This window comes from Amphiprion ocellaris, chromosome 3 (genome assembly GCF_022539595.1).
Source record: "Amphiprion ocellaris isolate individual 3 ecotype Okinawa chromosome 3, ASM2253959v1, whole genome shotgun sequence".
NCBI classification, from domain to species: Eukaryota; Metazoa; Chordata; class Actinopteri; family Pomacentridae; genus Amphiprion; species Amphiprion ocellaris.
The window spans coordinates 35,779,074-35,802,136 of record NC_072768.1 but is presented as its reverse complement, the minus strand read 5'-3'; the positions used below and the strand labels follow the sequence as shown (position 1 = coordinate 35,802,136).

The 23,063-nt window shown below is 36.7% G+C and overlaps 2 protein-coding genes and 1 long non-coding RNA gene across 14 annotated transcripts in view; 1 reads left to right on the top strand and 2 right to left on the bottom strand.

The window, feature by feature from the left end:
• The window catches only part of LOC111586545 (NACHT, LRR and PYD domains-containing protein 14), a 38,017-nt gene extending 32,909 nt beyond the window's left edge, over positions 1-5,108 (bottom strand). For all 11 annotated transcript variants that reach the window (XM_055006978.1, XM_055007015.1, XM_055007021.1 and 8 more), the window contains exons 1-3: positions 4,879-5,108; positions 1,177-1,272; positions 485-619 (exon numbers count right to left, since the gene is read on the bottom strand). In XM_055006978.1, the coding sequence (XP_054862953.1) occupies positions 485-600 (116 nt within the window). In that variant the 5' untranslated portion in view covers positions 601-619; positions 1,177-1,272; positions 4,879-5,108. The remainder of the gene's footprint in view (positions 1-484; positions 620-1,176; positions 1,273-4,878) is intronic.
• On the top strand, positions 5,041-6,265 carry LOC118470689 (uncharacterized). The gene is made up of 3 exons (XR_004847813.2): positions 5,041-5,388; positions 5,511-5,634; positions 5,776-6,265. It is a non-coding gene; the product is annotated as an uncharacterized LOC118470689 (long non-coding RNA).
• Positions 6,266-9,004: 2,739 nt separating this feature from the next.
• Positions 9,005-19,214, bottom strand: actr6 (actin related protein 6). 2 transcript variants are annotated; one of them, XM_023261412.3, is made up of 11 exons: positions 19,021-19,213; positions 16,868-16,985; positions 16,715-16,783; positions 16,518-16,641; positions 14,961-15,096; positions 14,366-14,422; positions 12,960-13,058; positions 12,756-12,834; positions 11,305-11,476; positions 10,727-10,865; positions 9,005-9,502 (listed from the first exon to the last, which is right to left on the bottom strand). In XM_023261412.3, exons 1-11 carry the CDS (start codon positions 19,086-19,088, stop codon positions 9,373-9,375), a joined length of 1,191 nt encoding a protein of 396 aa, XP_023117180.1. In that variant the 5' UTR covers positions 19,089-19,213; the 3' UTR covers positions 9,005-9,372. The 2 variants fall into 2 exon arrangements, with proteins under 2 accessions (XP_023117180.1, XP_035799963.1); XM_035944070.2 differs by lacking the exon at positions 16,715-16,783 and having other exon boundaries at positions 19,021-19,214.
• Positions 19,215-23,063: the final 3,849 nt, after the last annotated feature.

Below are 23,063 nucleotides of genomic sequence, written 5' to 3'. Positions count from 1 at the left end.
CTAAATAAATCTTGACTGTATCAAATACCTGCTGGTATGTCTGTGCTTCTAGTCCAAACTGAGAGTTTTCTATCAGGTCAGGTGGATTTTAACAAGGAAAACTGTCTGTTTGTTCATTATTGTAACAACAGCAAACATCACATCTCACTGCAGGATCCATCTGACCACCACATGAAGTCCTTCACTGATTCTCTTTACTGCATTTACAAACTTCATTATTGAATATTGTGTTTCCTGACTCATTGTATTCCACCTCTGCTAACAAATCCAAACGTCTGCAGTTGATCTCTGACACGTCAAACTCTTCATTTATGTTGGAAAACTGTCACAAAGTGTTGGAAATACTTTCAGATCCCAGTTTATCAAGGTGAATCCCAACAGTGTTTCCTTCTTCTGGGCCTGGTTCTCTGCTGCACCAACAGACCTTTAGTTACAGAGATCTAAGAACTAAATAAGGTTTCAAGGTTTGTAGATGTTTTTTTACTTTGTGTCTGAGGGTTCAGGTTCATTACTGAACCACGGAGGATTATCTCTGGACCAGTCACTCTTCATAGACTGACGACTGGAGTCTGGAATCTCCTCCTCCTCAGAATCACTCATCTTGAGGACTTCAGTCACTCTGAAAGGAAAACCAGCAACACTGACTGAGAGCTCAGGAAATATAAGTCAAAGTAACAGACAAGTTTAGATTTGTCTTCATTTCTTTGTCCACAGAAGTGAAATCTGAAAAAAGTCCTCAGAGAGAAAACTGAAAAGTTGTGTTTCCTCTTTCCTTGTTATATTTCACCTCTGATAATAAATCCAAATGTTGCTCAAACAGCATCTGCGGTTGATCTCTAACACGTCAAACTCTTCATTTATGTTGGAAAACTGTCACACAAAGTGCTGGAAATACTTTGAGATCCCAGTTTATCAAGGTGAACCCCAACAGTGTTTCCTTCTTCTGGACCTGGTTCTCTGCTGCACCAACCGACCTTTAGTCACTGAGATCTATAAATATCTGTCTGGTTTTAAAATGTAGAAGAGAAAGTGAACCAGTTTTCAGTAAAGATCATTCAGCAGATAAAAAGCTTCCTCAGCAGTCAGTATTAAAACACTCCTGTGATATAAAAACACCAAGAAAAGAAATAACGTTTTCTGACAGCAGAATAATAATAATGTTAAACTAACTCTCACCTTGTTGTCCTCCTCTGTCGACTGTAAAATGGAGTCTGAACCGTTCATTTCCTCATTCCTTTCTCGAGTCACTCAGAGCTGCTCCTCCTTTGTTTCCTAGAAATCACATGACTACAGATAACTCCAGATAGATTTGGGGAGACCTGCCTTCAACACATGTTCTGATGTTGCTCAGCTGAAGACACATTTACTAACAGTGTTCTGGACCGATTGATCAGAGACACGTTGTTGTTGCTGCAGTTGTTCCAACACTGAAAGTAGAACGCCATCACTTGATAAACATGTTTTCACTCACTTTTTAGGATCAAACTCTCTCAGGTGTCATCAGTGAACTTAAGCTCTGCAGAGTGACACCAAAGCTGTGATGCAGTATGACATCCAGAGCTGTTCACCGTCTTTATGGGCCTGAAGTTCAGCCGTCTCCACCACAAACAGTCGCTGTGTGGCCTCACAGTCCACTTTATGTCTGAGCTCAGCCTGCTGCTCATCAGCTTTCAACCATTAAACACTCGCACACACAACACAGTGCACACACACATCACATGACATTTACACTCACACTGAACATTCATCAACTTCCTGTCCTCAGTTGTGCTCAGATCACTTTAATGTTTCACTTCATGGAGCTCATTTTAACTGCTTCTTAATCACGTCGGCTGCTTTTATTCAGACTAACGCTTCAGATTCTACAACCAGATCACGTTTTGTTTTTCATTAACTCAAACACCAAAGGAGTAAAAAGTTCAGTCTTTCTTGGAGAACGTAGCAGGAGATGATGGTAAAGAACAAGCAGCTCAACACTGTGCAGTACTCCAGTAAAAGTACTCACTTACTCCCTGAAGCTGATACCTGTGGAAACATGGCATCAGAGCACCATCTGCTGGTGGTCTGTTGGTGCTGCAGCTTCTTTCATATCTGTGGATCAATGAGGTTAGCTCCACAGTATCAGTTACCACGGAGATCTAGCACCACAGCATCAGTTACCATGGAGATCTAGGTCCACAGCATGAGTTACAACGGAGATCTAGCTCCACAGCATCAGTTACCATGGAGATCTAGGTTCACAGCATCAGTTACCATGGAGATCTAACCAGGTAAAAAGAGTCACCTTTGTGATCTGAAAACTGACATTAGGCTCAACATACCTGCTAACCCCCTAATCTGGCTTAGTAGTTCAGCCCTCAGTCCCTCCAAGCCTCCAGTACACAAAGAGGAGGACCCGCCCCTATCGCTGCTGTGCCAATCACGAGGCCCCACATTACACGCTGCCTCTGTCGGGTTCCCTGTGATTGGCCGAAAGCCTATTCAGTCTGCAGCTGACTGAGATCCCAGATACAAGGATGCACGCTGCAGTATTACTTAAAAGAAGATACTTTGGTCAAAATAAATGAATAATCAAATAAATAAAACAAAAATTTTTAAAAAAAAACACGATATTTAGGTCAACCACGAATCAGGGTCAGACATCTCACTAATGTGGGGGTATGTGCTCCATCCACTGATTGTTTGAGGATTCACTGTCCCTTCCAGTGGCAGATCTAGAAAATTTGACATGGGGTGGCAAAGGGGTGGCCAGAGGTCTTGGCAGGGCGGCATGAGAGGACGGTATGTGGTAAGCCCCATATATTTAAACGGATTCAACAAAAGATGCACAAAAATATTTTTAAACTACTTTTTGTTAAATAATGTAATGTTTCAACACTACCCAAATGTTTTTAAATGGGGCTGCATTGCTGCATCGCTTTTGCATTTTGATACATCTTAAAAAAAAACAAAAAACAGAGAGATAAAGTGGCAAATAGAATTATCTAATGTTTACAGTGATTTAATATCATAGCATTTGTTTTGCCTTTAATTTGATCATAATTACTGATAAAATAAGATACATTTGCAATTCTTTACATATCGACCCCTTTAACATACACAACAGAAAATAGGCAATAACTAAAAACATGTTATTTTACTAAGTGACATGTTATGTTACTGCACTGGAATTTACATGGAAGGAGGATAAGAATATGCCACGTGGTCCAGCTGGAATTTTTGATGGCTCTATCTCCCTGCCATCATTATTTCCTCCATCAGTCTATTCCAGCACCATGCGGATTTCTGCCGTACACCGCCGGCGTTTGGCTCAAGAAAAAAAAAAAAAGACAGGACTACATTGCCAATCGAGTTCATCTATCAATGGAATGAGGGGAACGCAGCTTTTGCTCTCAACCAAACTAATACCACTAGCCAATGGAAAGCAAAGTAGGGGACGGGTCTTAGAAAGACGTTGAGATCCAGCGCCATACACAGCTGTTCAATGGGATTTTCTTTGGAAACTACTTTCTACTGTCTGGATTCACAACCAGCAACACTGATGTGACTGGAAGCTCAACTATTCACAGCATGAAGCAAACAAACACACTGCATTAAAAACACAACAAGCACACAACAATATTAGCAGGAGTCAATAACTGTGGAGCTGTTGTCAGGAAATGTGACCACATTGTTACCTGCCATCATTATTTAAATACTCGGTCTCTCTGAATGGAGTTCAGCACTAATGAAATATGACGTGAATGAGAGATAAACTGATCTGTTTCTCTTCAAAAGTACTTCATGTTACACACAAGTTGCTCCAGCTGCTGGTTTGGATTTAAAAATAGGATCCTGGAACAGAAACAAGCATCTGCATCATTTTATCTGACAACACACATTTGAGATTATTGAGCCAAACTGATGCTGTTTACTGCTGTGTAGGCATCAAATCAGCAGAAAAGCAGCACTTTCATTCACAGGAAATATTCACTATTTAATGGGCAGAAAATGTTAATGATATTATTGTTCAGATCGTTCAGCCCTCGCTAACAGCTGCATGAATTTCATTAGACTACTGCGTTTAGTTACCAGACAAGCAGCTTAATGTCAGACTCTTTATTAATATTCAAGTCGAGTCACTCGTTAAAGATAAAAGTAATGAATTAAACACACATGAATTTACAAAACAAGTTTAAGCACTAAGGCTAAGAATCTACAGTATTGTGCAATATATACATTTACCACACAAAATTAAATACTAAGAAAAAATTACACTATTAATTCTATCCAGAATACTGGCTGACTAATTAAAATATTAAAACACTATAAAATGTTATCTAATAACAGAAATTAACATGACCAACCTACATGTTAAGGTTAAAATCATATTAACTGTAGCAAAACTACTACTATGTTAAATTGTGGAGTGTTTCCTATTAACTGGATGGTGTCAGAGTAAAGTCTAGCATCTTACCTTCCAGCTGAATATGGTTTGAACCATTTACTTTACATGAATTTTAACCACAATCAACAAAATCAACTGTCACTGTGATTCAGCAGCACAAAGCTTGTGCTGAGTCCTCCTGGCTGTAAACCTGCTAACAGCTAACTAGGTCAAGCTGACTAAGTTGACAGGGAGCTCAGTTAGCTAACGGCTAGAATGCCTCTCACACATGTTGACTCTGTGTCCTAAAATTCATCTGTCAGCAGCACAAACACCGGCTGTGGCCGCAGTCTGAACAGACGTTAGTTAACGGATGCTAACCCAGCTAACGGAGCTAATGCCTGTTTCCGACCGTTAGCTAGCTAGCTCGTCATAAAGCCTCCTGAATGAGTCCAGTTTGTCTCAGTCAGACTTTACTGAACCTTACTGGAATAAAACACCATCTTCCTCACCTCAGCCTCGTTACTTTCGCCTTCAAAAAGCGGCTCCATGTTCTAGTCGTCCTTCCTTTCTTCCCGCCGTTTCTCATCGAAGCTTCCAGAAGCCGTTGGTAGTGTTGCCAGATCTCGCGATAGAAAGAAGCAACTATCTCTGAACAAGTCCCAAAAAAGTCCAACAGCTGAACTGCCACATTTTGTACATGAAATGCGTCTTGACAACAGTACAAATTAGTGATGGGACGAACAACACTGGTGCGTCAGCACTGTGCCGAGCACACAAGAGTGAAACCCCGTATTGGTGCGTGTATCGCTTTAAGAAAAAATCATGTGACCGATACAGAAAGTGTGTCGATTGGATGTGCTGCGCCAAATTGTGTTTAAAAGGAAACAAACTGTATTGACATGTATTGTTGCTGTGTCTGTTTGACCTCACCTTGTTCAACTTCTGACTTCATGGATCGTTCCAATAAGAAGAAGTTTTCCCCAGTCTGGAATCATTTTGATCTTTTGACGGCAAATAAGGTAAATCTTTTTCTCCTTTGGGCATTGTTTACTGTTAGTTTTTTTTAATTAAATATGTTTCTACTCTTTTCTGTAAGAGGTTTGATTGTTTTCAGATGGATTAACTTCCTATTTTATTGTAGGTGAAGTGTCGGCTCTGCTCCACAGAGCTATCTTACATCAATAAGAGCACTTCATCAATGCTGAGGCATTATAGAGCTCAGCATGGCAATGAAGAATTGGCAGATACTCGTGTGAGTACCCCAGGTATGTTGAAATTCTCAAAAATTTGAATTTCCAAAAATAGTTTATTACACTCAAAAGGCTTTGTGTGACTCTGTAATATTGTTGGTAAAAATTACAGTACTTTAAGACGCTTTAAACAAAATATTTCCGTTTTGCTTGCAGTTCCTAACAAGCAAGCAGTGGATGAGGCTGTGGTCAACATGATCATCAAAGACTGAAAACACATATTTTTAGTGTTTGTTTGTATATTTCTGTTGCAGTTTGTCATGTGATAATAAACTAACAACTAACAGAATTATTTCTAAAATATTTGTTAGGGCACAATCTCTGGAAACCTCTGGATATGGAGGTTGAGGAGAACAACTCGACCTCGAATACTACAGCTGGTTCCATAGTTGAAGTCCAACGCTACCTGGCTGAAACCAACACACCCAGAGCACAAGATCCGTTACAATATTGGAAAAATAACCAGAAAACATATCCACACCTGTATCAACTCGCACTTAAATTTTTATGCACACCATCCTCATCTGTACCCTGTGAGAGAGTTTTTTCTAAGGCAGGGGAACTGATGTCCAAGAAGAGAAATCGTCTTGGAGCAAAGACACTACAAAAACTTTTGTTCCTCAATAAAAGTGTATGAATGAATCCATTTTTAGTCTGTTATTTCGTATGATTGAACACTTAAGTTAAAAAAAATCCATACATAAGTTAAAAATTGGAACTCTGAATTTTATTGTAGACAAATTTGCTATATTTTACATACCAACTCATTTTAGCATTTACACAAACAAAGCAAATTTAAAACTCTTCTCATAGACAACTTCAACTCAGCAAACAAATTGAGCAAATGAAATTAAACAATGATGAGATCATATTTTCAGCAAAAGACTAGCAATTAAATAAAGATTAAATATTATTTCACAGGCTGATGTTGGGTTTGCAGCGTGTAAGCTTTTCCATCTTATTTTATTTATTTTTTTTACCTGCAATGATTTTAGATCTACTGCAGAGGTCACTATTGAGTGACCAACACAGTGTCAATACAGTGCCAACACAGTTTGGGTAGTGTGTCAATACACTCCTTGAGGCATCATCATCCCATCACTAGTACAAATATATACATTTATTTTTGTTTGTAGTAAATTGACAGTAAATGAAAAAAAACTTTGAATAACTTCAATTTTTAAACTCTGGTTAAAATAAAAAACATATGCATAAGCAACAGTAAGTGGCTATCTTAGCTCATTTGTTTGTTTTGTAGTGGTGAAACCAGTCTCTGTAAGCCTCATGGACTTTTTATTTTTTGGCCTTGTTTGGCTTGATTGATAGTGAAAGAGAGACAGGAAAGTGGGGAGAGGACTTGCAGCAAAGGGCTGGATTCAAACCCATGGTCGCTGCTTAGGGGTCGCCCGGGGTGCAGAGTGTATTCATGCTTTTCGGTGCCAGCATGCTGTATTAAATCTGCATGGTTAGCACGTCTCTCACATTTGCAAAACCGACAGAACACCTTTGAGCTATCTCCCGCCTGAGCTCGGATCCAGTCTTTCAATGCACTCTCTTTCTCCCACTCTTTACTATATCTTTTGTCATACGTCCCCCACTATTTCCCACTCATTGTCGGAAATGGGGGAGTGGACGGGTCCTGGAAAAGGACAAACTAACGTGTTTTGCTTTATTGTGGAGAACTGAGAAATAATCAGGAGGGTTTCAAACAGACAGCAAAGCAAGCCCAAATAAGCGACTACACTTTAGAAAACAAGCCCAAAACCCCGCAAACCACAACTTATGAGATTTGCGTGTGACTTTACAGAAAAACAAGCCCAACATCGCTTACAATAAGCAGACTTGGCAACTACGGAAACTGAGGAACATCAAGGAGAACGCAGAAAGACTCAGGAGGAGCTTGTTTCCTTGAGGAGTCAGAACTGTGAACTCTGAGCTAGGTCAACATCTAAAAATCCAGAACCTCTGGTGTTCTCCAGAACACTGGACTAATGTAAACACTCACTCTTGTCCAGCTTACACTGCACTTCTTTTTTTCCCTTGAAAGTTTTGTTCTTGGGGTTTTATATATAGGACAGTGGAGAGAGAGATGGGAAACTTAGGTAGAAGAGTTGGGGAATAACATGCAGGAAATGGCCATGGGCTGGATTCAAACCCATGACTGCTGCATCAGGAACTATAGCCTCTATTTATGGGTCGCCCACTCAACCAGCTGGGGAACATTTGTCTGTATAAGATGGGAAAGAAGAGGGAAGAAGGGGGAAGAAGGGGAAGGAACACAACCATGGCGTGCGTTTGAATCCCACTCAAAACCATATGGCAAATGATTGCAATTTGTATTTAGGTGTTAAATTCCAAGTTCTCTCAATGACTTTCAACACATAACTTACCCTTTCACGAAGCAGGTTTAGTGAAAACTCTGAGTTTGCTAACCCTGAAATGAGGGAAACTCAGAGTTTTCTATCTCAGAGTAGATCAACTCAGAGTTCAGGGTTACGCTCAGAGTTTGTTGAACCTGCTTCGTGAAACAGACCCCGGGTGTTGACTATGGAAGCAAATCAGACTCATCAGATTCTGAATTTTAAAAGCTGCTTAATTTCTTACTTTGAATTTTTTTGCATCAAAATTATCTATGTGAATTTTTTCTTCCATACGTTGACTACTCACCTGGACAAGCCCCGCCCAGAGCCATTTGATTGACAGCTCAGTCCATCAAGTAAAAGCAAAGGCAAAACAGAAAAGGCAATGACAAAATGAAATAATAAAAGGAAAAACAGAGAAAAGAGAAAAGCAAAAACAAAATTTACCCTTTTATTTATTCATATATTTATTTTTTATTTATTCCTCTTTATATTTACATTTATTTCCTTATTTTTTTAACAGATTTATTTCCTTATTTTTAACAGATTTATTTATTTCTCTTTATATTTACACATTTATTTCCTTATTCTTAACAGATTTACATTTTATTGTGGCACTCCTGTGACTCCATAAAAAACGATCCCAAAGACACAGAAAAAAAAAACTACAAAACACACAAAATGACGACAAAGAGACACAAAACAATCACCAAGAGATGAAAAATGACCACAAGAGACAATAAAACCATACAAATGACCCAAAATGACCACAGACAAGAAAAACCCACAGGACATAAAATGACCACAAAGAGACAAAAGACAACAAACAACCCACAAAATACACAAAACAACCACAAAGAGATGAAAAACAACCACAAAGAGACTAGAAAATCCCAAAAAGGACCCAAAATGACCACAAAAGGATGGAAAAATTACCATAAAAAGACAAGAAATATCCACAAAAAGACCACAAAGAGATGAAAAACGACCAAAGAGACAAGAAATAACCACCAGTGTACCAGAAATAAGACAAAAAAGCAACAGTTTTATTTTGTATTTCAGATCTTGTCATGTGGTGAAGTCCTACAATCGTACATTTGGAAAATTCAATTAAAAAAAACAACATGTACATTAAAAAAAAACCATACCATTTCGTCTTTATTCTTACATTTAAAAGATGCTTTTTTTAATGGTGGTGTCCTGTGGTCATAGAGCACCCAAGAGAGTCGCAATAATTTAAATTTAAAGACATATTTTGTTCCTTTAAACCAAATTATTTAAGGAAGTTACCACTACAGTCTTAATGGTGTGAAAAATGATGGTGTGCGACTGAAAATGAAATATATACAAAAGGTAAAAAAGCTGCACAGATCTGTCCAGATGAAGAGTTCAGTCAGATGTCAAACTTGTCTTCACAGATACAGTGTCCGTTCTCCTCGTAGTCCTCTCGAGTCACCACCATCTCGTCGTAGTCGGGGGTGTGAGCCAGAAGCTTCCCTCCTTCCCACGAATAGCACACCGGACTGTAAGAAAAGACAGAAAACACAGGAAATTTAGCTTTTTCTGTCTCTTTGTGATCATTTTGTGTCTCTTTGTGGTTATTTAGCATCTTTTTGTGGTCGTTTAGCGTCTCTTTGTGGTCATTTTGTGTCTATTGTGTGTTTTTTTCTTGTCTGCTCGTTTTTCCATTTCTTTGTGGTCATTTTGTGTGTCTTTGGGGTGAAATTTCATTTCTTTATCGCTTTGCTCTCTTTGTGGTCATCTTGCCTGCCTTGTGGTCACTTTGCGTCTTTTTAGCTTTCTGGAGATTTAAGTTCTGTTCGTTAGTTTTTTGTCTCTTTATGGTCATTTTGTGTTTCTTTATGGTCATTTTGTGTCTTTTGTCTGGCGTTCTTGTCTCTTTGTCGTCATTCTGAATGTCTTTGTGGTCATTTCTAGTCTTTTTGTGGTCATTTTGTGTCTTTGTGAACATTTTGAGTGTCTTTTGTAGTCGTTATATGTCTCTGTGGTCCTTTCTCCCTTTCTTTGTGGTCATTCTGAATGTCTTTGTGGTCATTTCTAGTCTTTTTGTGGTCATTTTGTGTCTTTGTGAACATTTTGAGTGTCTTTTGTAGTCGTTACATGTCTCTGTGGTCCTTTCTCCCTTTCTTTGTGGTCATTTTGAGTGTCTTTGTGGTCATTTTGTGTGTTTTTCTTGTCTCTTTGTGACTGTTTTTCCATTGCTTTGTGGTAATTTTGAGTGTTTTTGTAGTCATTTTGAGTCTTTGTGGTCACTTGGTGTCTATTTGTGGTCATTGTGAGTCTTTTTGTAGTGTTTTTGTGTCTCTGTGATCATTTTGAGTCTCTTTGTGGTCATTTTATGTCTATTTGTTGTCATTTTGTGTCTTTTTCTTGTCTCTTTGTGTCTGTTTTTCCATTTCTTTGTGGTAATTTTGCCTCTGTGGTTATTTCGTGTGTATTTGTGGTCATTTTGCGTCTCTTTGCAATGATTTTGTGTATCTTTGGGACAGTGTTTTCTGGAACGATCACTCGGTCTGTGCTTCTGTATGAACTTAGCGCAGATGCTTCCAGATGTAAAGTCTTTGAGTTCCATTTAACAGTTAGAAAGACAAACAAAAGTGTCCCAAAGAGACATGAAACAACCACAAAAAGAAATTATATATTTTTTATGCTTCGTTTTTAACCACACCACATCATGCATGACAGTTTCAGATGCATTCAGTGAACCCTGGCTGTGCTTCACTTACTTCTCAGGTAGGATCACCGACACAGGAAGGTGGGCGGGGGCCAGCGATCGAAGCTCCGCCTCCAGTCGCTCTCTGAAGCCTGGAAACAGCGTGTTTCCTCCGGTCAGGACGATGTTCTGGTAGAAGTGAGGCTGCATTTCTGACGGCAGAGAAACACGTTAGCAGCGGCTCAGAGGCTGGTAAACATTTAAAGTAGCTGTAACTTGATCACACATGCGGTCTGATTGTTTATCCACTGTTGTTCCTCTTAATGTGGTGGCAATCCAGCTAGTTTCGAGTTTGAGCTGCTCTTTCCAGCTGCAGTTTTATATTGTCTGTGATTTAATTTGTCTCTACACAGATGTTCAGCTTCATAAAAACCGTCAAGCAGCCACATATGTTTATTATTGGTCTGCATGTTTATTAAAAATCCATCTCAAGTTATTATTAAATACATTCTGCGATTTAAAATGAAAAATATATGGCACCTTTTATGTGGAACTCTGGTGCGTTCACAGCATGTTAACTACAGCAGACATTAAACGAACCAACAGGAGGACATAAATCAGCTCCAGCGTTTGTTTTTCTTGTCAGCTGACCTTCTGGCAGGGACTGGATGGAGTCAACGATGGCTTCAGGGATCCCCATCTCCTGGATGCCGATGTCCGACGGGTGGAAGAGCATCTCGGGAACAGCGAAGCGTTCGTTGGCCAGACGAAGAATCTGCTCTCCAGTCTTATACTTTCCATTAAACACCATCTCCTCTCTGGGCTGCAGGACAGAAGGACCAGTGAATGGATTCATTTTGTTTCTTTTATGCTTGGTTATTGGTTATATTCTCAAAGTTGCAATGTTTTCACTGGTTTCTTTTACTATTTTATCTAATGTTTTGTGTAGTTTAATGCTTTGTGAAGCAGTTTGTGACCTGTTTTGAAAGGTGCTGTAGAAATAAAGTTTATTATTAATATTATTATTAGAATGGATTCATCAATAATCAGAATAATCATTTGTTGTATCCTTCAAATCATTTCATCTCAGCATTTTCTTTCCCTTTATTTAGTAACTTTTATTCCACTGAGAGTGTGTGTGGGTGTTGATTTTCTGTTGTTTTTTTTGTGTCTCTGTGGTCATTATTTGTCTCATTGTGATCATTTTGTGTCTCTTTGTGGTCATTTTGTGTCTCTGTGACCATTCTGAGCCTCTGTACAATCATTTTGAGGCTATTTGTAGTCATTTTGTGTCTCTTTGTGGTCATTTTCAGTCTATTTGTAGTCTTTTCGTGTCTGTCATCATTATGAGTGTCTTTGTGGTCATTTTATGTCTATTTGTGGTTGTTTTGAGCGTCTTTGTGGTCATTTTGTGTCTCCATGTGGTGATTTTGAGTATGTTCGTTCATTTTGAGTCTCTTTAGAGTCATTCTGAGTCTATTTTCCATTTCTTTGTGGTCATTTTCTCTCTTTGTGGTCATTTCATGTATTTTTGTGGTCATTTTTTGTCTATAGTAATTTTGAGTTTATTTGTGGTCGTTTTTCCATTTATGTGGTCATTTTCTCTCTTTGTGGTAATTTTGTGTCTCTTTGTGGTCGTTTTTCATTTTTTTACGGTCATTTTCTCTCTTTGTGGTAATTTTGTGTCTCTTTGTGGTCATTTTGAGTCTTCTGTGGATTTTTCTTTTCTCTTTGAGGTCGGTTTTCCAACTTTATTTGTGGCCTTTTTGTGTCTCTTTGTGGTCGTTTTTTTCATTTCTTTATGGCCATTTTCTCTCTTTGTGGTCATTTTGAGTGTCTTTGTGGTTATTTTGTGTATATCTGCGGTCATTTTGAGCCTCTTTTGGTCATTTTGAGTCTCTTTGTGGTCATTTTGGGCTAACGGAAAACAATAAATCTGCACATTTCTATCACTTTTGTTATTTTTTCATTTGCCTTGGATTTTCTTTACTACCTCTTCACTGTTATGCACCAACACCAAGTCAAACTCTGTTTCCTGGTCAAAACTTTGCAATAAAACTGATTCTGAAAGACTTAAAACATGCTGCTAGATGCCGTCTCACCTTGCAGAAACCTTTTTTGATGGAGCTGAAATCTGGCAGAACGTAATCCCTCATCAAAGTGTTCTCTTCAGCCTTCATCCTGAAAACACAACACACTTAGTCATAGTGGGAAATATGGCACCGGTTTATTTATAAAGACAGTTTAATCTCATTTATCTGTGTTAGATAAACAAATTTTAGGGATTGCTGGTGTATCCGTCTTACTGTGCGATCTCCATGTCTTTGTAAAACTGCTGCGACACGTAACAGACGTCTTCTTTCACCTGGTTGATCACGTGAGTTTCATCCATAACGTGCAGCTGACTGCAAAAAACAAAAAACAATATGTTTGAATTTATTTGATGAAAACATTTTCAGCAGAATGAGTTGCTTTAATAAAAAATAAAAAGCAGGCATCAAACAACAAAAAGGCACAAAACCATCACAAAAAGACTTAAAATAGCCACGGAGAAACACAAATTGACTACAAAAGGGACACAAAATAAAGACAAAAAGACACAAAATTATTATTATTATTATTATTATTATTATTATTATTACAAGCAAAAACAAAACGCAAAAAGTGACTACAAAGAGATTTAAGACCATAAGAAAGACTTGCAAAACAACTTAAAACAAACACAAAACAACCACAAAAATAAACAATGCACCACAAAGACACATTATAGCCGCAAACAGACTCAAGAACACTACACACACACAAAAATATGATAACAAAGAGATACAAAATCATCAACAGAGATTTAAGAAAACAAAGATGTGAGAAAGAACCACAGACACATGAGAAACACAAGGACATGCAACATCGTCAAAAAGACTCAAAATGACACAAAATAACCACAAAGAGTAAAAAAAATGCCACAAAGCGGCACAAAACAATCACAGAGACATTAAATAACTACAAAAAGACAATAAAACACCACAAAGATAGAAAAAAACTCCACAATGATACAGAAAACCACCACAAAGCAAGACAAAGAAACACAAAACAACCACAAAAATACCCAAAAAATAGATAGAAAACAACAAAAACAAATGATAAAACAACCACAGATAGACACAAAACAACCACTAAGAGACACAAAACAACCAGAGAGACACAAAAACACCACTAAGACACAGAAAACCAACACAAAGCAACACAAAGAGACACAAAACAACCAGAAATAGACACAAAACAGCAACAAAGGTATACAAAACTACCACAAAAGACGCAAAACAATCACAGGGACACAAAATAGCCACAAACAAACACAAAACAACCAGAAATAGACACGAAACAACAAGAAAGAGACACAAAATAACCACAAAGGCACAAAAACACCACAGAGATACCAAATAACCACAAAGAAACACAAAACAACCACAAATAGACACAAAACATCAAGAAAGAGACACAAAAACACATAAACCAAAAGAAACAGACAAAAAAAAACACCTCAAAGTGGCACAAAACAGACACAAAATCACCACTAAGAGAGACAAAATAACCACAAAGAGACCAAAAATAAATACAAATAGATAGAAAACAAGAAAAACACAACATAAAACAACTACAAAGAAACACAAAAACACCACAAATAAATACAGACATAAAGAGGTGTATTTACCGATAGGAGATGATCTCCTTCAGGTGGTTGGTCAGCAGCTTCCCTCCCACATTGATCCTGAAGGTAAAGTGTCGTAGTTTCTCTTAAACCTCAAGGATGTGTAGATGTTGAAGAAAACGTCCATTGACACTGTTACTTTTATAATATAATTTATTACTTGAAAAGGACAGCATCTGAACAGGCACCATGGTCTGCCTGTGGAGAGTTTCCCAGCCAATATGAAAATCCCACTTGAACAAAGGAATCAGGTTGCTTTTATACCCTCTGGTAAAGGATAGAATTACAGCATCTGGTTTACAACCCCACTAAAGAGTGACAACTCCTCAGACAAGACTCCCCTTCTGTGCATTCCTAAGGGTCACAAATCAGCTATAGGTTAACAGTGGACCCCAAAGTCAACACAGCATAGGATTTCTGGAGCCTGAAAACACATTCTCAGTACTTACCACCACCTGCTAGTCAACAGGTCACTCTATGGTCAACAACTATCAGAACTCATATCAGATCAGATACTACAAAAGTAAACTGACATTAACGTTGTGTTGTTGCTGTAGTTGTTGTTGTTGTTAGCTGCTGCCGGTTAGCGTCCTCTCACCTGCGGATTCCGTCCTTCATCTTCTTGCTCCGGCAGTAGGGGGCGATGTGGGTGAAGGAGAATCCGGAGTCGACCACCAGGCAGCAGAGCTCCGTGGGTTTGGTGTGGAAGTAGTGATGAGCGCTGAGAGACCCGGCTGGACGGACACAAAGCTAACGTTACCGACGAGTAAACAACACTCAGAGCTGCTCCTGAACACCTCAGAGAACTCAATGAAAACCTCAGCTCCAAGTTACAGCACAGACGTTACAGATAAACAACAGTAGAGCTGGAAGAAATCACCCAAAACACCTAGATTCATTTAATTATGAAGTAATTATTCCTTAAATACACAAAAACAAACTGAAAAACAGGAAAACATCAACATTATTTTGCTTCAGAAGACTTGTGCTGATGTATTTTTCAAGGCAAACTCAAGATCTACCATTACAGTCAGGCTTTTAATGGAGTTGATAGATTCTATTTATTTATCTACGGAATAGAACAGAATAGAAATACTTTACCAACCCAGAGGAGAAATGAGATTTTTACAGCAGAAATACTACAGTTCCCACCATTATAACAACAGAAAAACAAGCAAAAATATGTCGTAAATAAACAATGAGAAAAAATATAATGTATTAAAAGGCCATATGTAAAGAATGTACAAATATTAAGGGGTTTATTGTGTGTCTGTGGTCATTTTGTGTCTATTTTTGGTCATTTTGTGGTCATCTGATGTCTTTTTGTGGTAATTTTGTGTCTTTTTGTGCCATTTTTGGACAGATTTTAAGCAATTTTGGTCATTTCTGCCATTGCCATCTGCAATTATTAATTTCGGGGGGTTTATTTATTTATTTATTTATTTTTTTTAAAATCATTTTGGACATTTTTTGTCATTTTGGACAAGTTTTGATATAAATTTTGAACAAATTTTCTTAACTGATTTCACTATTTACTCATTTATTTGCATATTTTAGTCTATTAATTTATTGCTTCATTCTTTAAAATAGTTCTTATTCTGTTTTTTATGAACTTTGACATATATAGTCATTTAACTCTCTGTCTCTATAATTTATTGATGATTATTCCATTTTATGTATTATATATATATATTTTTAATTAATTTTTATTTTATTTCATTCCATCTGGTGTTTCCTCATTGCATACATATTCATCTCCTAAACCCTTGTGTTTTTCAGTCCTTCATCTATTTGGGAGATTGTTTATATTGTTTTACGGCATTTTTATGTCATTTAGTCTGTAAAGCACTTTATTTTACATTTAATTTTGTACTGAAAGTCTGATTCGTTGAATAGTAAAAGTGTTACTTTGTGAAACTTTCTTGTAACTAAATAATTGTGACTACAGAAATGTGTGATTTTTCCTCCTTGCTGCTAAGAGACACACAGACAGATCAGCTGAATGTCGGCGATAAATGCAAATGTTTAGTTTCACCTGATAAATTTTAGTTTGCACTTTGGAAACCTGTCTTGAGTTTAAAGATGAAACTTGAGGTGTGTTTCTGCAGTGAACTCTCAGTCTAGAATCCACTGGACAGTGAACGATTTGACTCACCGTTGATCCGGAGCGCCGACTGGAACTGATATTCCTCAAACAGGATCTCGTTCATCGACTCCTGAATCAAGCTGAAGTTAAAGTAGGGCTCTGTGATGACGATGCTGGTGTCTGCAAACTCCACCTGCAGTGAGGAAACACAGTCAGCCGTCTGCACAGCTCATCCAAACATCCCCAGCTGGTGAAAATAAAGCCACCTTGAACATCTCTTTTCCAAACAGGTGATCCCACACTTTCCTCTGGACATCCCAGTTGACCAGGTAACCCTGAACACACACAGACACTGATGAGAAACAACCTGTGGTGCTGATGTAAAGCTTGAACTGCTTCACCAGGTGGTGCTATCTCACCTTCTGGAAGGGCAGAATGTAGAAGAGACCTGAAGGATCTTTGATCTCATCCAGCTGGTTGGCCGTGAAGGTTTTTAATCTGGACGTCTTGGAGCGAAACTGGCAGTTTGGAATGATGCTGAGGAAGAAACAGAAGAAAAAAAATCACTCTGATGTGACGCTGCAGGACCAGATGAGTTTCCACTATTGATTAATCTGCTGCAGAGGTTTTCCTGCTCAGATTGGGCCTTTTGCAGGGTGATTACATGAAACAGTAAAGTTGTACCATGAACAGTGAAGAAAATGAGTCTCTGTTAGAGACAAACACCTGTGCGTTGTCCTGTTATTTCTGACCATTCCTTGGACTTTCATGTGTAACACTGTAGGAGCTTAACCTTAATATTTAAATTAGTCAGTGTAACCTGCGGTTGTTTTTAGTCTCTTTATAGGCTTTTTTTTGTTTGTTTGTTTGTTTGTTTTGTGTCTCTGTGTGTTTGTTTTATGTTTGTTTGTAGTGCCTTTGTGTGTCTTAGCAGTCAGCTTGCATCTTTTTGAAGTAGTTTTGTGTCTTTCTGTAGTTGTTTAGTGTCTTTTTGTAATTGTTTTGTGAGTCTTTGTGACGATTAGATTTCCCTGCTCGGCTGTTTTTCCACTCTGTGGTTGTTTTGTGTCTCTTTGGATGTTTGTTTCACGTTTGTTTGTAGTGTTTCTGGGCGTCTTTGCAGTCAGTTTGTGTCTTTTTGCAAATATTTTTGAGTCACTGTTGTTTTAAATGAGCTATATAAACACGTTGACTTGATGAGTTGTTGACATAAATAACCTATTTCTGTGATCTGAATTATAGTTCAGTTCAGGTTTTTATATTTGATCTTTAAAGATGTTATAATTTGTAAGTTTCATTATAAACAAACAGAAAAAAATTTGAAATCGACAGATTTTTAAATGGAATCCTGCATTGAGGGTGTGTTCTTTCGTTCAAGAAAAAAGAATGGTGTTGCGTTAGAAAGAGATACAAGTCATGTATTTACTACACCAAATTTCAGTTGGACCACTAAGGGCTTATATTTGGTCTTGAAAGGTCCTCTGAATCCTGAGTTTATATTAAAAATGAGCATTGAAAATCTCAAATTCAATAGTTTTTGAATGGAGTCTGGTGTTGCGGGTTTATCCTTTTATACAAGAGAAACAAACAGTGGTATGTTAGAGTGAGATAGCTAAAGTTATGTATTTATTATACGGAATTTCCATTGCACCTTTAAGGGTTCATACTTGGTGTTTAAAGGTGCGCTGAATCCTGAGTTTCTATTTTGAAAAAGCAGCAACAACCTCAATTCAAACAGTTTTCGAATGGAGTCTGGTGTTGTGAGTTTTTCTTTTGTACACAAGAAAGAAAAGTGCTGTTAGAGGCTAATAGCTAAAGTTCTGTATTTATTACACTGAATATTAATTGGACTTCTGATGGTTTACATTTTATGTTTGAAGGTACTCTGAATTTTGTGCTTATATTTTAAAAAAAGCAGCAACAACCTTTAATCCGACAGTTTTGGAATCAAGTCTGGTGTGGTGTTTATTCTTTTATGTAAGAGAAACAAACAGTGGTATATTAGAATACAATACCTGAATTTATTTATATACTTCACAGAATTTCAGTTGGACATTTAAGGTTTTACATTTGGTCTAGAAAGATGCTCTGAATTCTGAGTTTATATTAATAACTAGCAGCGAAAACCTTAAAACCGACAGTTTTTGAATGGAGTCTGGTGTTGTAGGTTTTTCTTTTTTGTACAAGAAAAAATAACAGTATTGTGTTAGACGGATAGACCTTAAGTAGATATTACTCAGTTGGACCTCTAAGGGTTTGTATTTGGTCTTTAAAGTTGCTCTGAATCATGAGTTTACGTGAAAAATTTGCATTGAAAACCTCATATTCGACAGTTTTTTAATGGAGTTTGATGTTGAGGGTCTTTTTTTCAGTAAAAGAGAAAACAGTGCTGTGTTAGAGGGTAACGCCAAATGCTTTGCTCAAATTTAACCACATTTTAGGTGAAATTGTTTCGAACACTCTGTTTTTAGGTTGTCGGTCTGTTTATTATCATTATTATTATTATTATTATTATTATTATTATTACCAAATTAGCAGCACCGTTAGCTTCCGTGCTAACAGACGCTCCTACCTGACTTTCTCCAGACTGTATCCGATCTTCGCCGTGTACGCTCCGTTGTCCAGAACTAGCGTCGCCATTTTAGACCCGCAAATTATCACATTTAACGGATTAATTCAAGTTTGAATCACATTTAATAACAAAGAGAACATAACTACACACAAGCTTCCGCCATAACCGCTTCAGTAACACCACCAGCCAATCACATTCCTGTTCGTACCGTCATTGGAGGGCTGCGTAGCCAATCAGATGCGAGGTGTAGGTCCGTTCAAAAAGGCGTCCGGGTGAAAACACAGTGTTATTTATGTTCTGCATCTACGTAAAAACTGTTCATTTGCTGTAAAAATAAGGGAATATTAAGGTGTATAAAAGAATAAGAGCTTCATTTAAAACGTTCATGCACGAATTATTTTAAAAAATTGTGAGATTTTTGAGAAGTGTATTATTACTTCCAAACTAGACATAAAACACGTCCAACTGTTTGTTTTTTGTATTTTTTTTTACCACATATAACATTTTCAATAACAAACACAATGGTTCAGTGTATTGGGTCCGTGTATTTATCTGGCAATTGGATTTTCCGTTCTGAAAAGGGTATTGAAAAACAAAAAACGAGTGGTTATTTGATTTTCGTTTTAAAATACAAAAATTAAAATTGAAATACAAGGCGTTTTTCCTTTTCATGATCAAAAAGGGATATACAAAATTTTAAAAATGCTTTGATTTTCATTTTATATTTAGAATAACAAAAAAATAAAATCAGTAAGAGACAGAAACGAAAAAAAGTCATTTTTTTCATTTTCTGAGACCGGAAGTGGTCATCAGCAAGTGTGGAGCCAAATGACAACAAGATTCTCAGAGGGCGGAGCCAGAGAGCAGGTGATTGGTCATACTGACTGAGAGCCAGAGTGCAGTGATTGGTCAGACCATAGATAATATAGAAGACAGCGCGCTAGCTAGTGATGGCTGATCGAGGCTTTGTTGAAGCTTCGACACTTCATTCAAAACATGGTTCATTACTCGAGGCCTCAATGACACACAGTGCTCGAGTAGGACATCTAGTGGTCAATAAAATGAAGTGCAATCAAGACGTGGTCGTTGGTTCATGGATTGTTTTGGATTTGATTCGCCATGCACACATTCCTGTTTGACTACACTAGATGATTGTATGAGTTGTAGTGGACACAAAAATAATATTACTAGTAATAATAATGACAATAACTATTGAAGAGCACGTTTCTTATTTCCCATGTTTGTCTGTATCCCTATATACTCTTTGCTTATATTCTGTGTTATGAAACATTTAAACGGTGCTGCTACATTCATGAGATGCTCTACAAATACAGACTGATGTCATTTTCACATGGGGCTGGTGCAAATAAAGATTTTATGGATTATTATGGATTTTGGCAAAGTATGTCTTGGGGTTTATTGGTAAAGAGGTCAGTAAAGAGGGTGTGCTTATGTAACTGGTTATGAGGTTTTATTGAGAAATAATTTATCAACAGTTTTGGGACCACTGTTCCCTCTAAGCTGCGCGCGATACTTTTTTTTTTTTTTTTTTTTTGCGCATTTATCATCTATTTTTTGTCGTTTTCGAGTTTTTTTTTTAAACTCGAGTCTCGACTCGACGTTTTTCTCAGGAGGTTGGACTTCAGCCTTTGTGCTGGAGGGTTGAACCCTCAGTTCCAAGACTTTCAAAGCCTCCACACCTCCCGAGTCCTCAGGACCTGAGCTTTCACACAGTCTGAGGGCTGAAATTTTCTAAGTCCCACAGTAGTTCTCTGTTAGATTGAAACTTCCAGACAGTCCAAGGACTGAAATCTCTAAGTTCTTGAGTACTTCTCTGTTAGTTTGAACCTTCAGACAGTCTGAGGACTGAAATCTTAAAAGTTCTTGAGTAGTTCTCTGTTAGTTTGAACCTTCAGACAGTCTGAGGACTGAAATCTTAAAAGTTCTTGAGTAGTTCTCTGTTAGTTTGAACCTTCACACAGTCTGAGGACTGAAATCTTAAAAGTTCTTGAGTAGTTCTCTGTTAGTTTGAAGCTTCAGACAGTCTGTTAATGTTTCGATTAAATCTTTAAGGTTTTTCTTTTTAAATGTTTTACCACCTTTTAATGTTTAATTTTCTTTTTAAATCCTTCATTGTATTTTCAGTGTAATTCCTATTTGAACTTTTATTGTCTTTAAGATATAATTTTCTAATTAAACATTTAATTTTTTAATTAAATGTTTTGTTTTTTTTGGCTTTTTATTGGATAGGTGTAGTGACAGACAGATAGGAAACGGGGGAGAAGAGTCGGGGGAAGACATGCAATAAAGGGCCACTCGCGGGACTCGAACCCGGGACACTGCGTCAGGGACCAGCCTCTGCACATGGGTCACCCGCTTAACCCGTTGAGCTATATGGGTACCCATGTTTAGTCTTTTTAAGGGTTTAATAATCTGATTAAATGTTTTGCATTTTTAAAAATGTTTAACATTCTTCTTGTTTAATTGTATTTTTTAAATGTTTAATGATGGAAAATACTTTATCTGTAATTTCTAATATTTGTATTTTAAAAATTTTGTGTAATTTCATAATGACATGTATTGTATCTTGTTGAATGATCTCATTCCATATTTTGTCTGTTTAATAGAATGTAATGTAATTTAATGTTTAACTCTATTAAACAGACAAAATATGGAATGAGATCATTCAACAAGATACAATACATGTCATTATGAAATTAAACAAAATTTTTAAAATACAAATATTAGAAATTACAGATAAAGTATTTTCCATCATTAAACATTTAAAAAATACAATTAAACAAGAAGAATGTTAAACATTTTTAAAAATGCAAAACATTTAATCAGATTATTAAACCCTTAAAAAGACAAAACATTTAATTAAAAAATTAAATGTTTAATTAGAAAATTACATCATAAAGACAATAAAACTTCAAATAGGAATTAAACAGAAAATACAATGAAGCATTTAAAAAGAAAACTAAACATTAAAAGGTGGTATATGTACATATAATTTAATTGTATTTAATGTTTAACTCTATTAAACAGACAAAATATTGAATTAGATAATTCAACAACATACATGTCATTATGAAATTAAACAAAATTTTTAAAATACAAATATTAAAAATTACAGATAAAATATTTTCCATAATTAAACATTTAAAAAATAAAATTAAACAAGAATATTAAACATTTAAAAAATGCAAAACATTTAATTAGATTATTAAACCTTTAAAAAGACAAAACATTTAATTAAAAAATTAAATGTTTAATTAGAAAATTACATCTTAAATTTCTTAAATCTTTTTAACAATAAAACTTTTTAAAAGTTTTATTGTATTAATTTTTTTTGTTTGATTTAATTGCTTTTTGTTATGTAGTTTATTTCTTTAATCTTCTTTTTCTGTCAAGATTTTAACCCCAACCTTAAAAATGAAATAAACCCTTAAATCACAATGAAAATACTTCTGTTGTCACAATCATGAGTTAGTCAATTATTCAGTTTATCAATTCAACTTTATTTGTTTAGCACCTTTTACACAGATGACAAAACTAAACAAGCAAAGAGAAAAAAACTATGATTAAAACTCAAAAACATTAAAACTCAAAAAAAAAAAAAGATTTAACATCATAATAAAATCTGTTGTGTCCAGGGGATGGAGGGAGTTTATTGAAGTCTTCTTGGGCTCACATGGGAAATCATTTAACATATAAACTTGATATTCAGTCTAAGGAAACTGCAGAGCAACAGAAGAACCAACAATATCTCCTATTTTCTCCTTTAATGAGTCGACTCTTCTTGTGCTTTCAGACCAAAGAACTACAGACTCTTCACAACCTGCTCAAACTCTTGGTACAGGACCTCACCACACGGGTCAAGAAGGTTTCTGTCTCATTTCTACTCTGAAGCTCACCTTCTCCTGCTCAAACTGCTGACAAATGTTTCTGCTGCTCTAAAGTCTGCTCTCCAGAACTTCCTAAAAACTCTCTAAGTCTCTTCTGCTGCAGGTTGCTTTGTAGAACTGTTCCAGAAAACCCAA

Coding starts and splice junctions, on each gene's coding strand:
- actr6 (XM_023261412.3), bottom strand. CDS start 19,088: ATGGCGACGCTAGTTCTGGACAACGGAGCGTACACGGCGAAGATCGGA. Junction 16,784..16,867: donor ACATTCTGCCCTTCCAGAAG/GTGAGATAGCAC, acceptor GTGTGTGTTCAG/GGTTACCTGGTCAACTGGGA. Junction 14,423..14,960: donor ATGAAGGACGGAATCCGCAG/GTGAGAGGACGC, acceptor CTTTACCTTCAG/GATCAATGTGGGAGGGAAGC.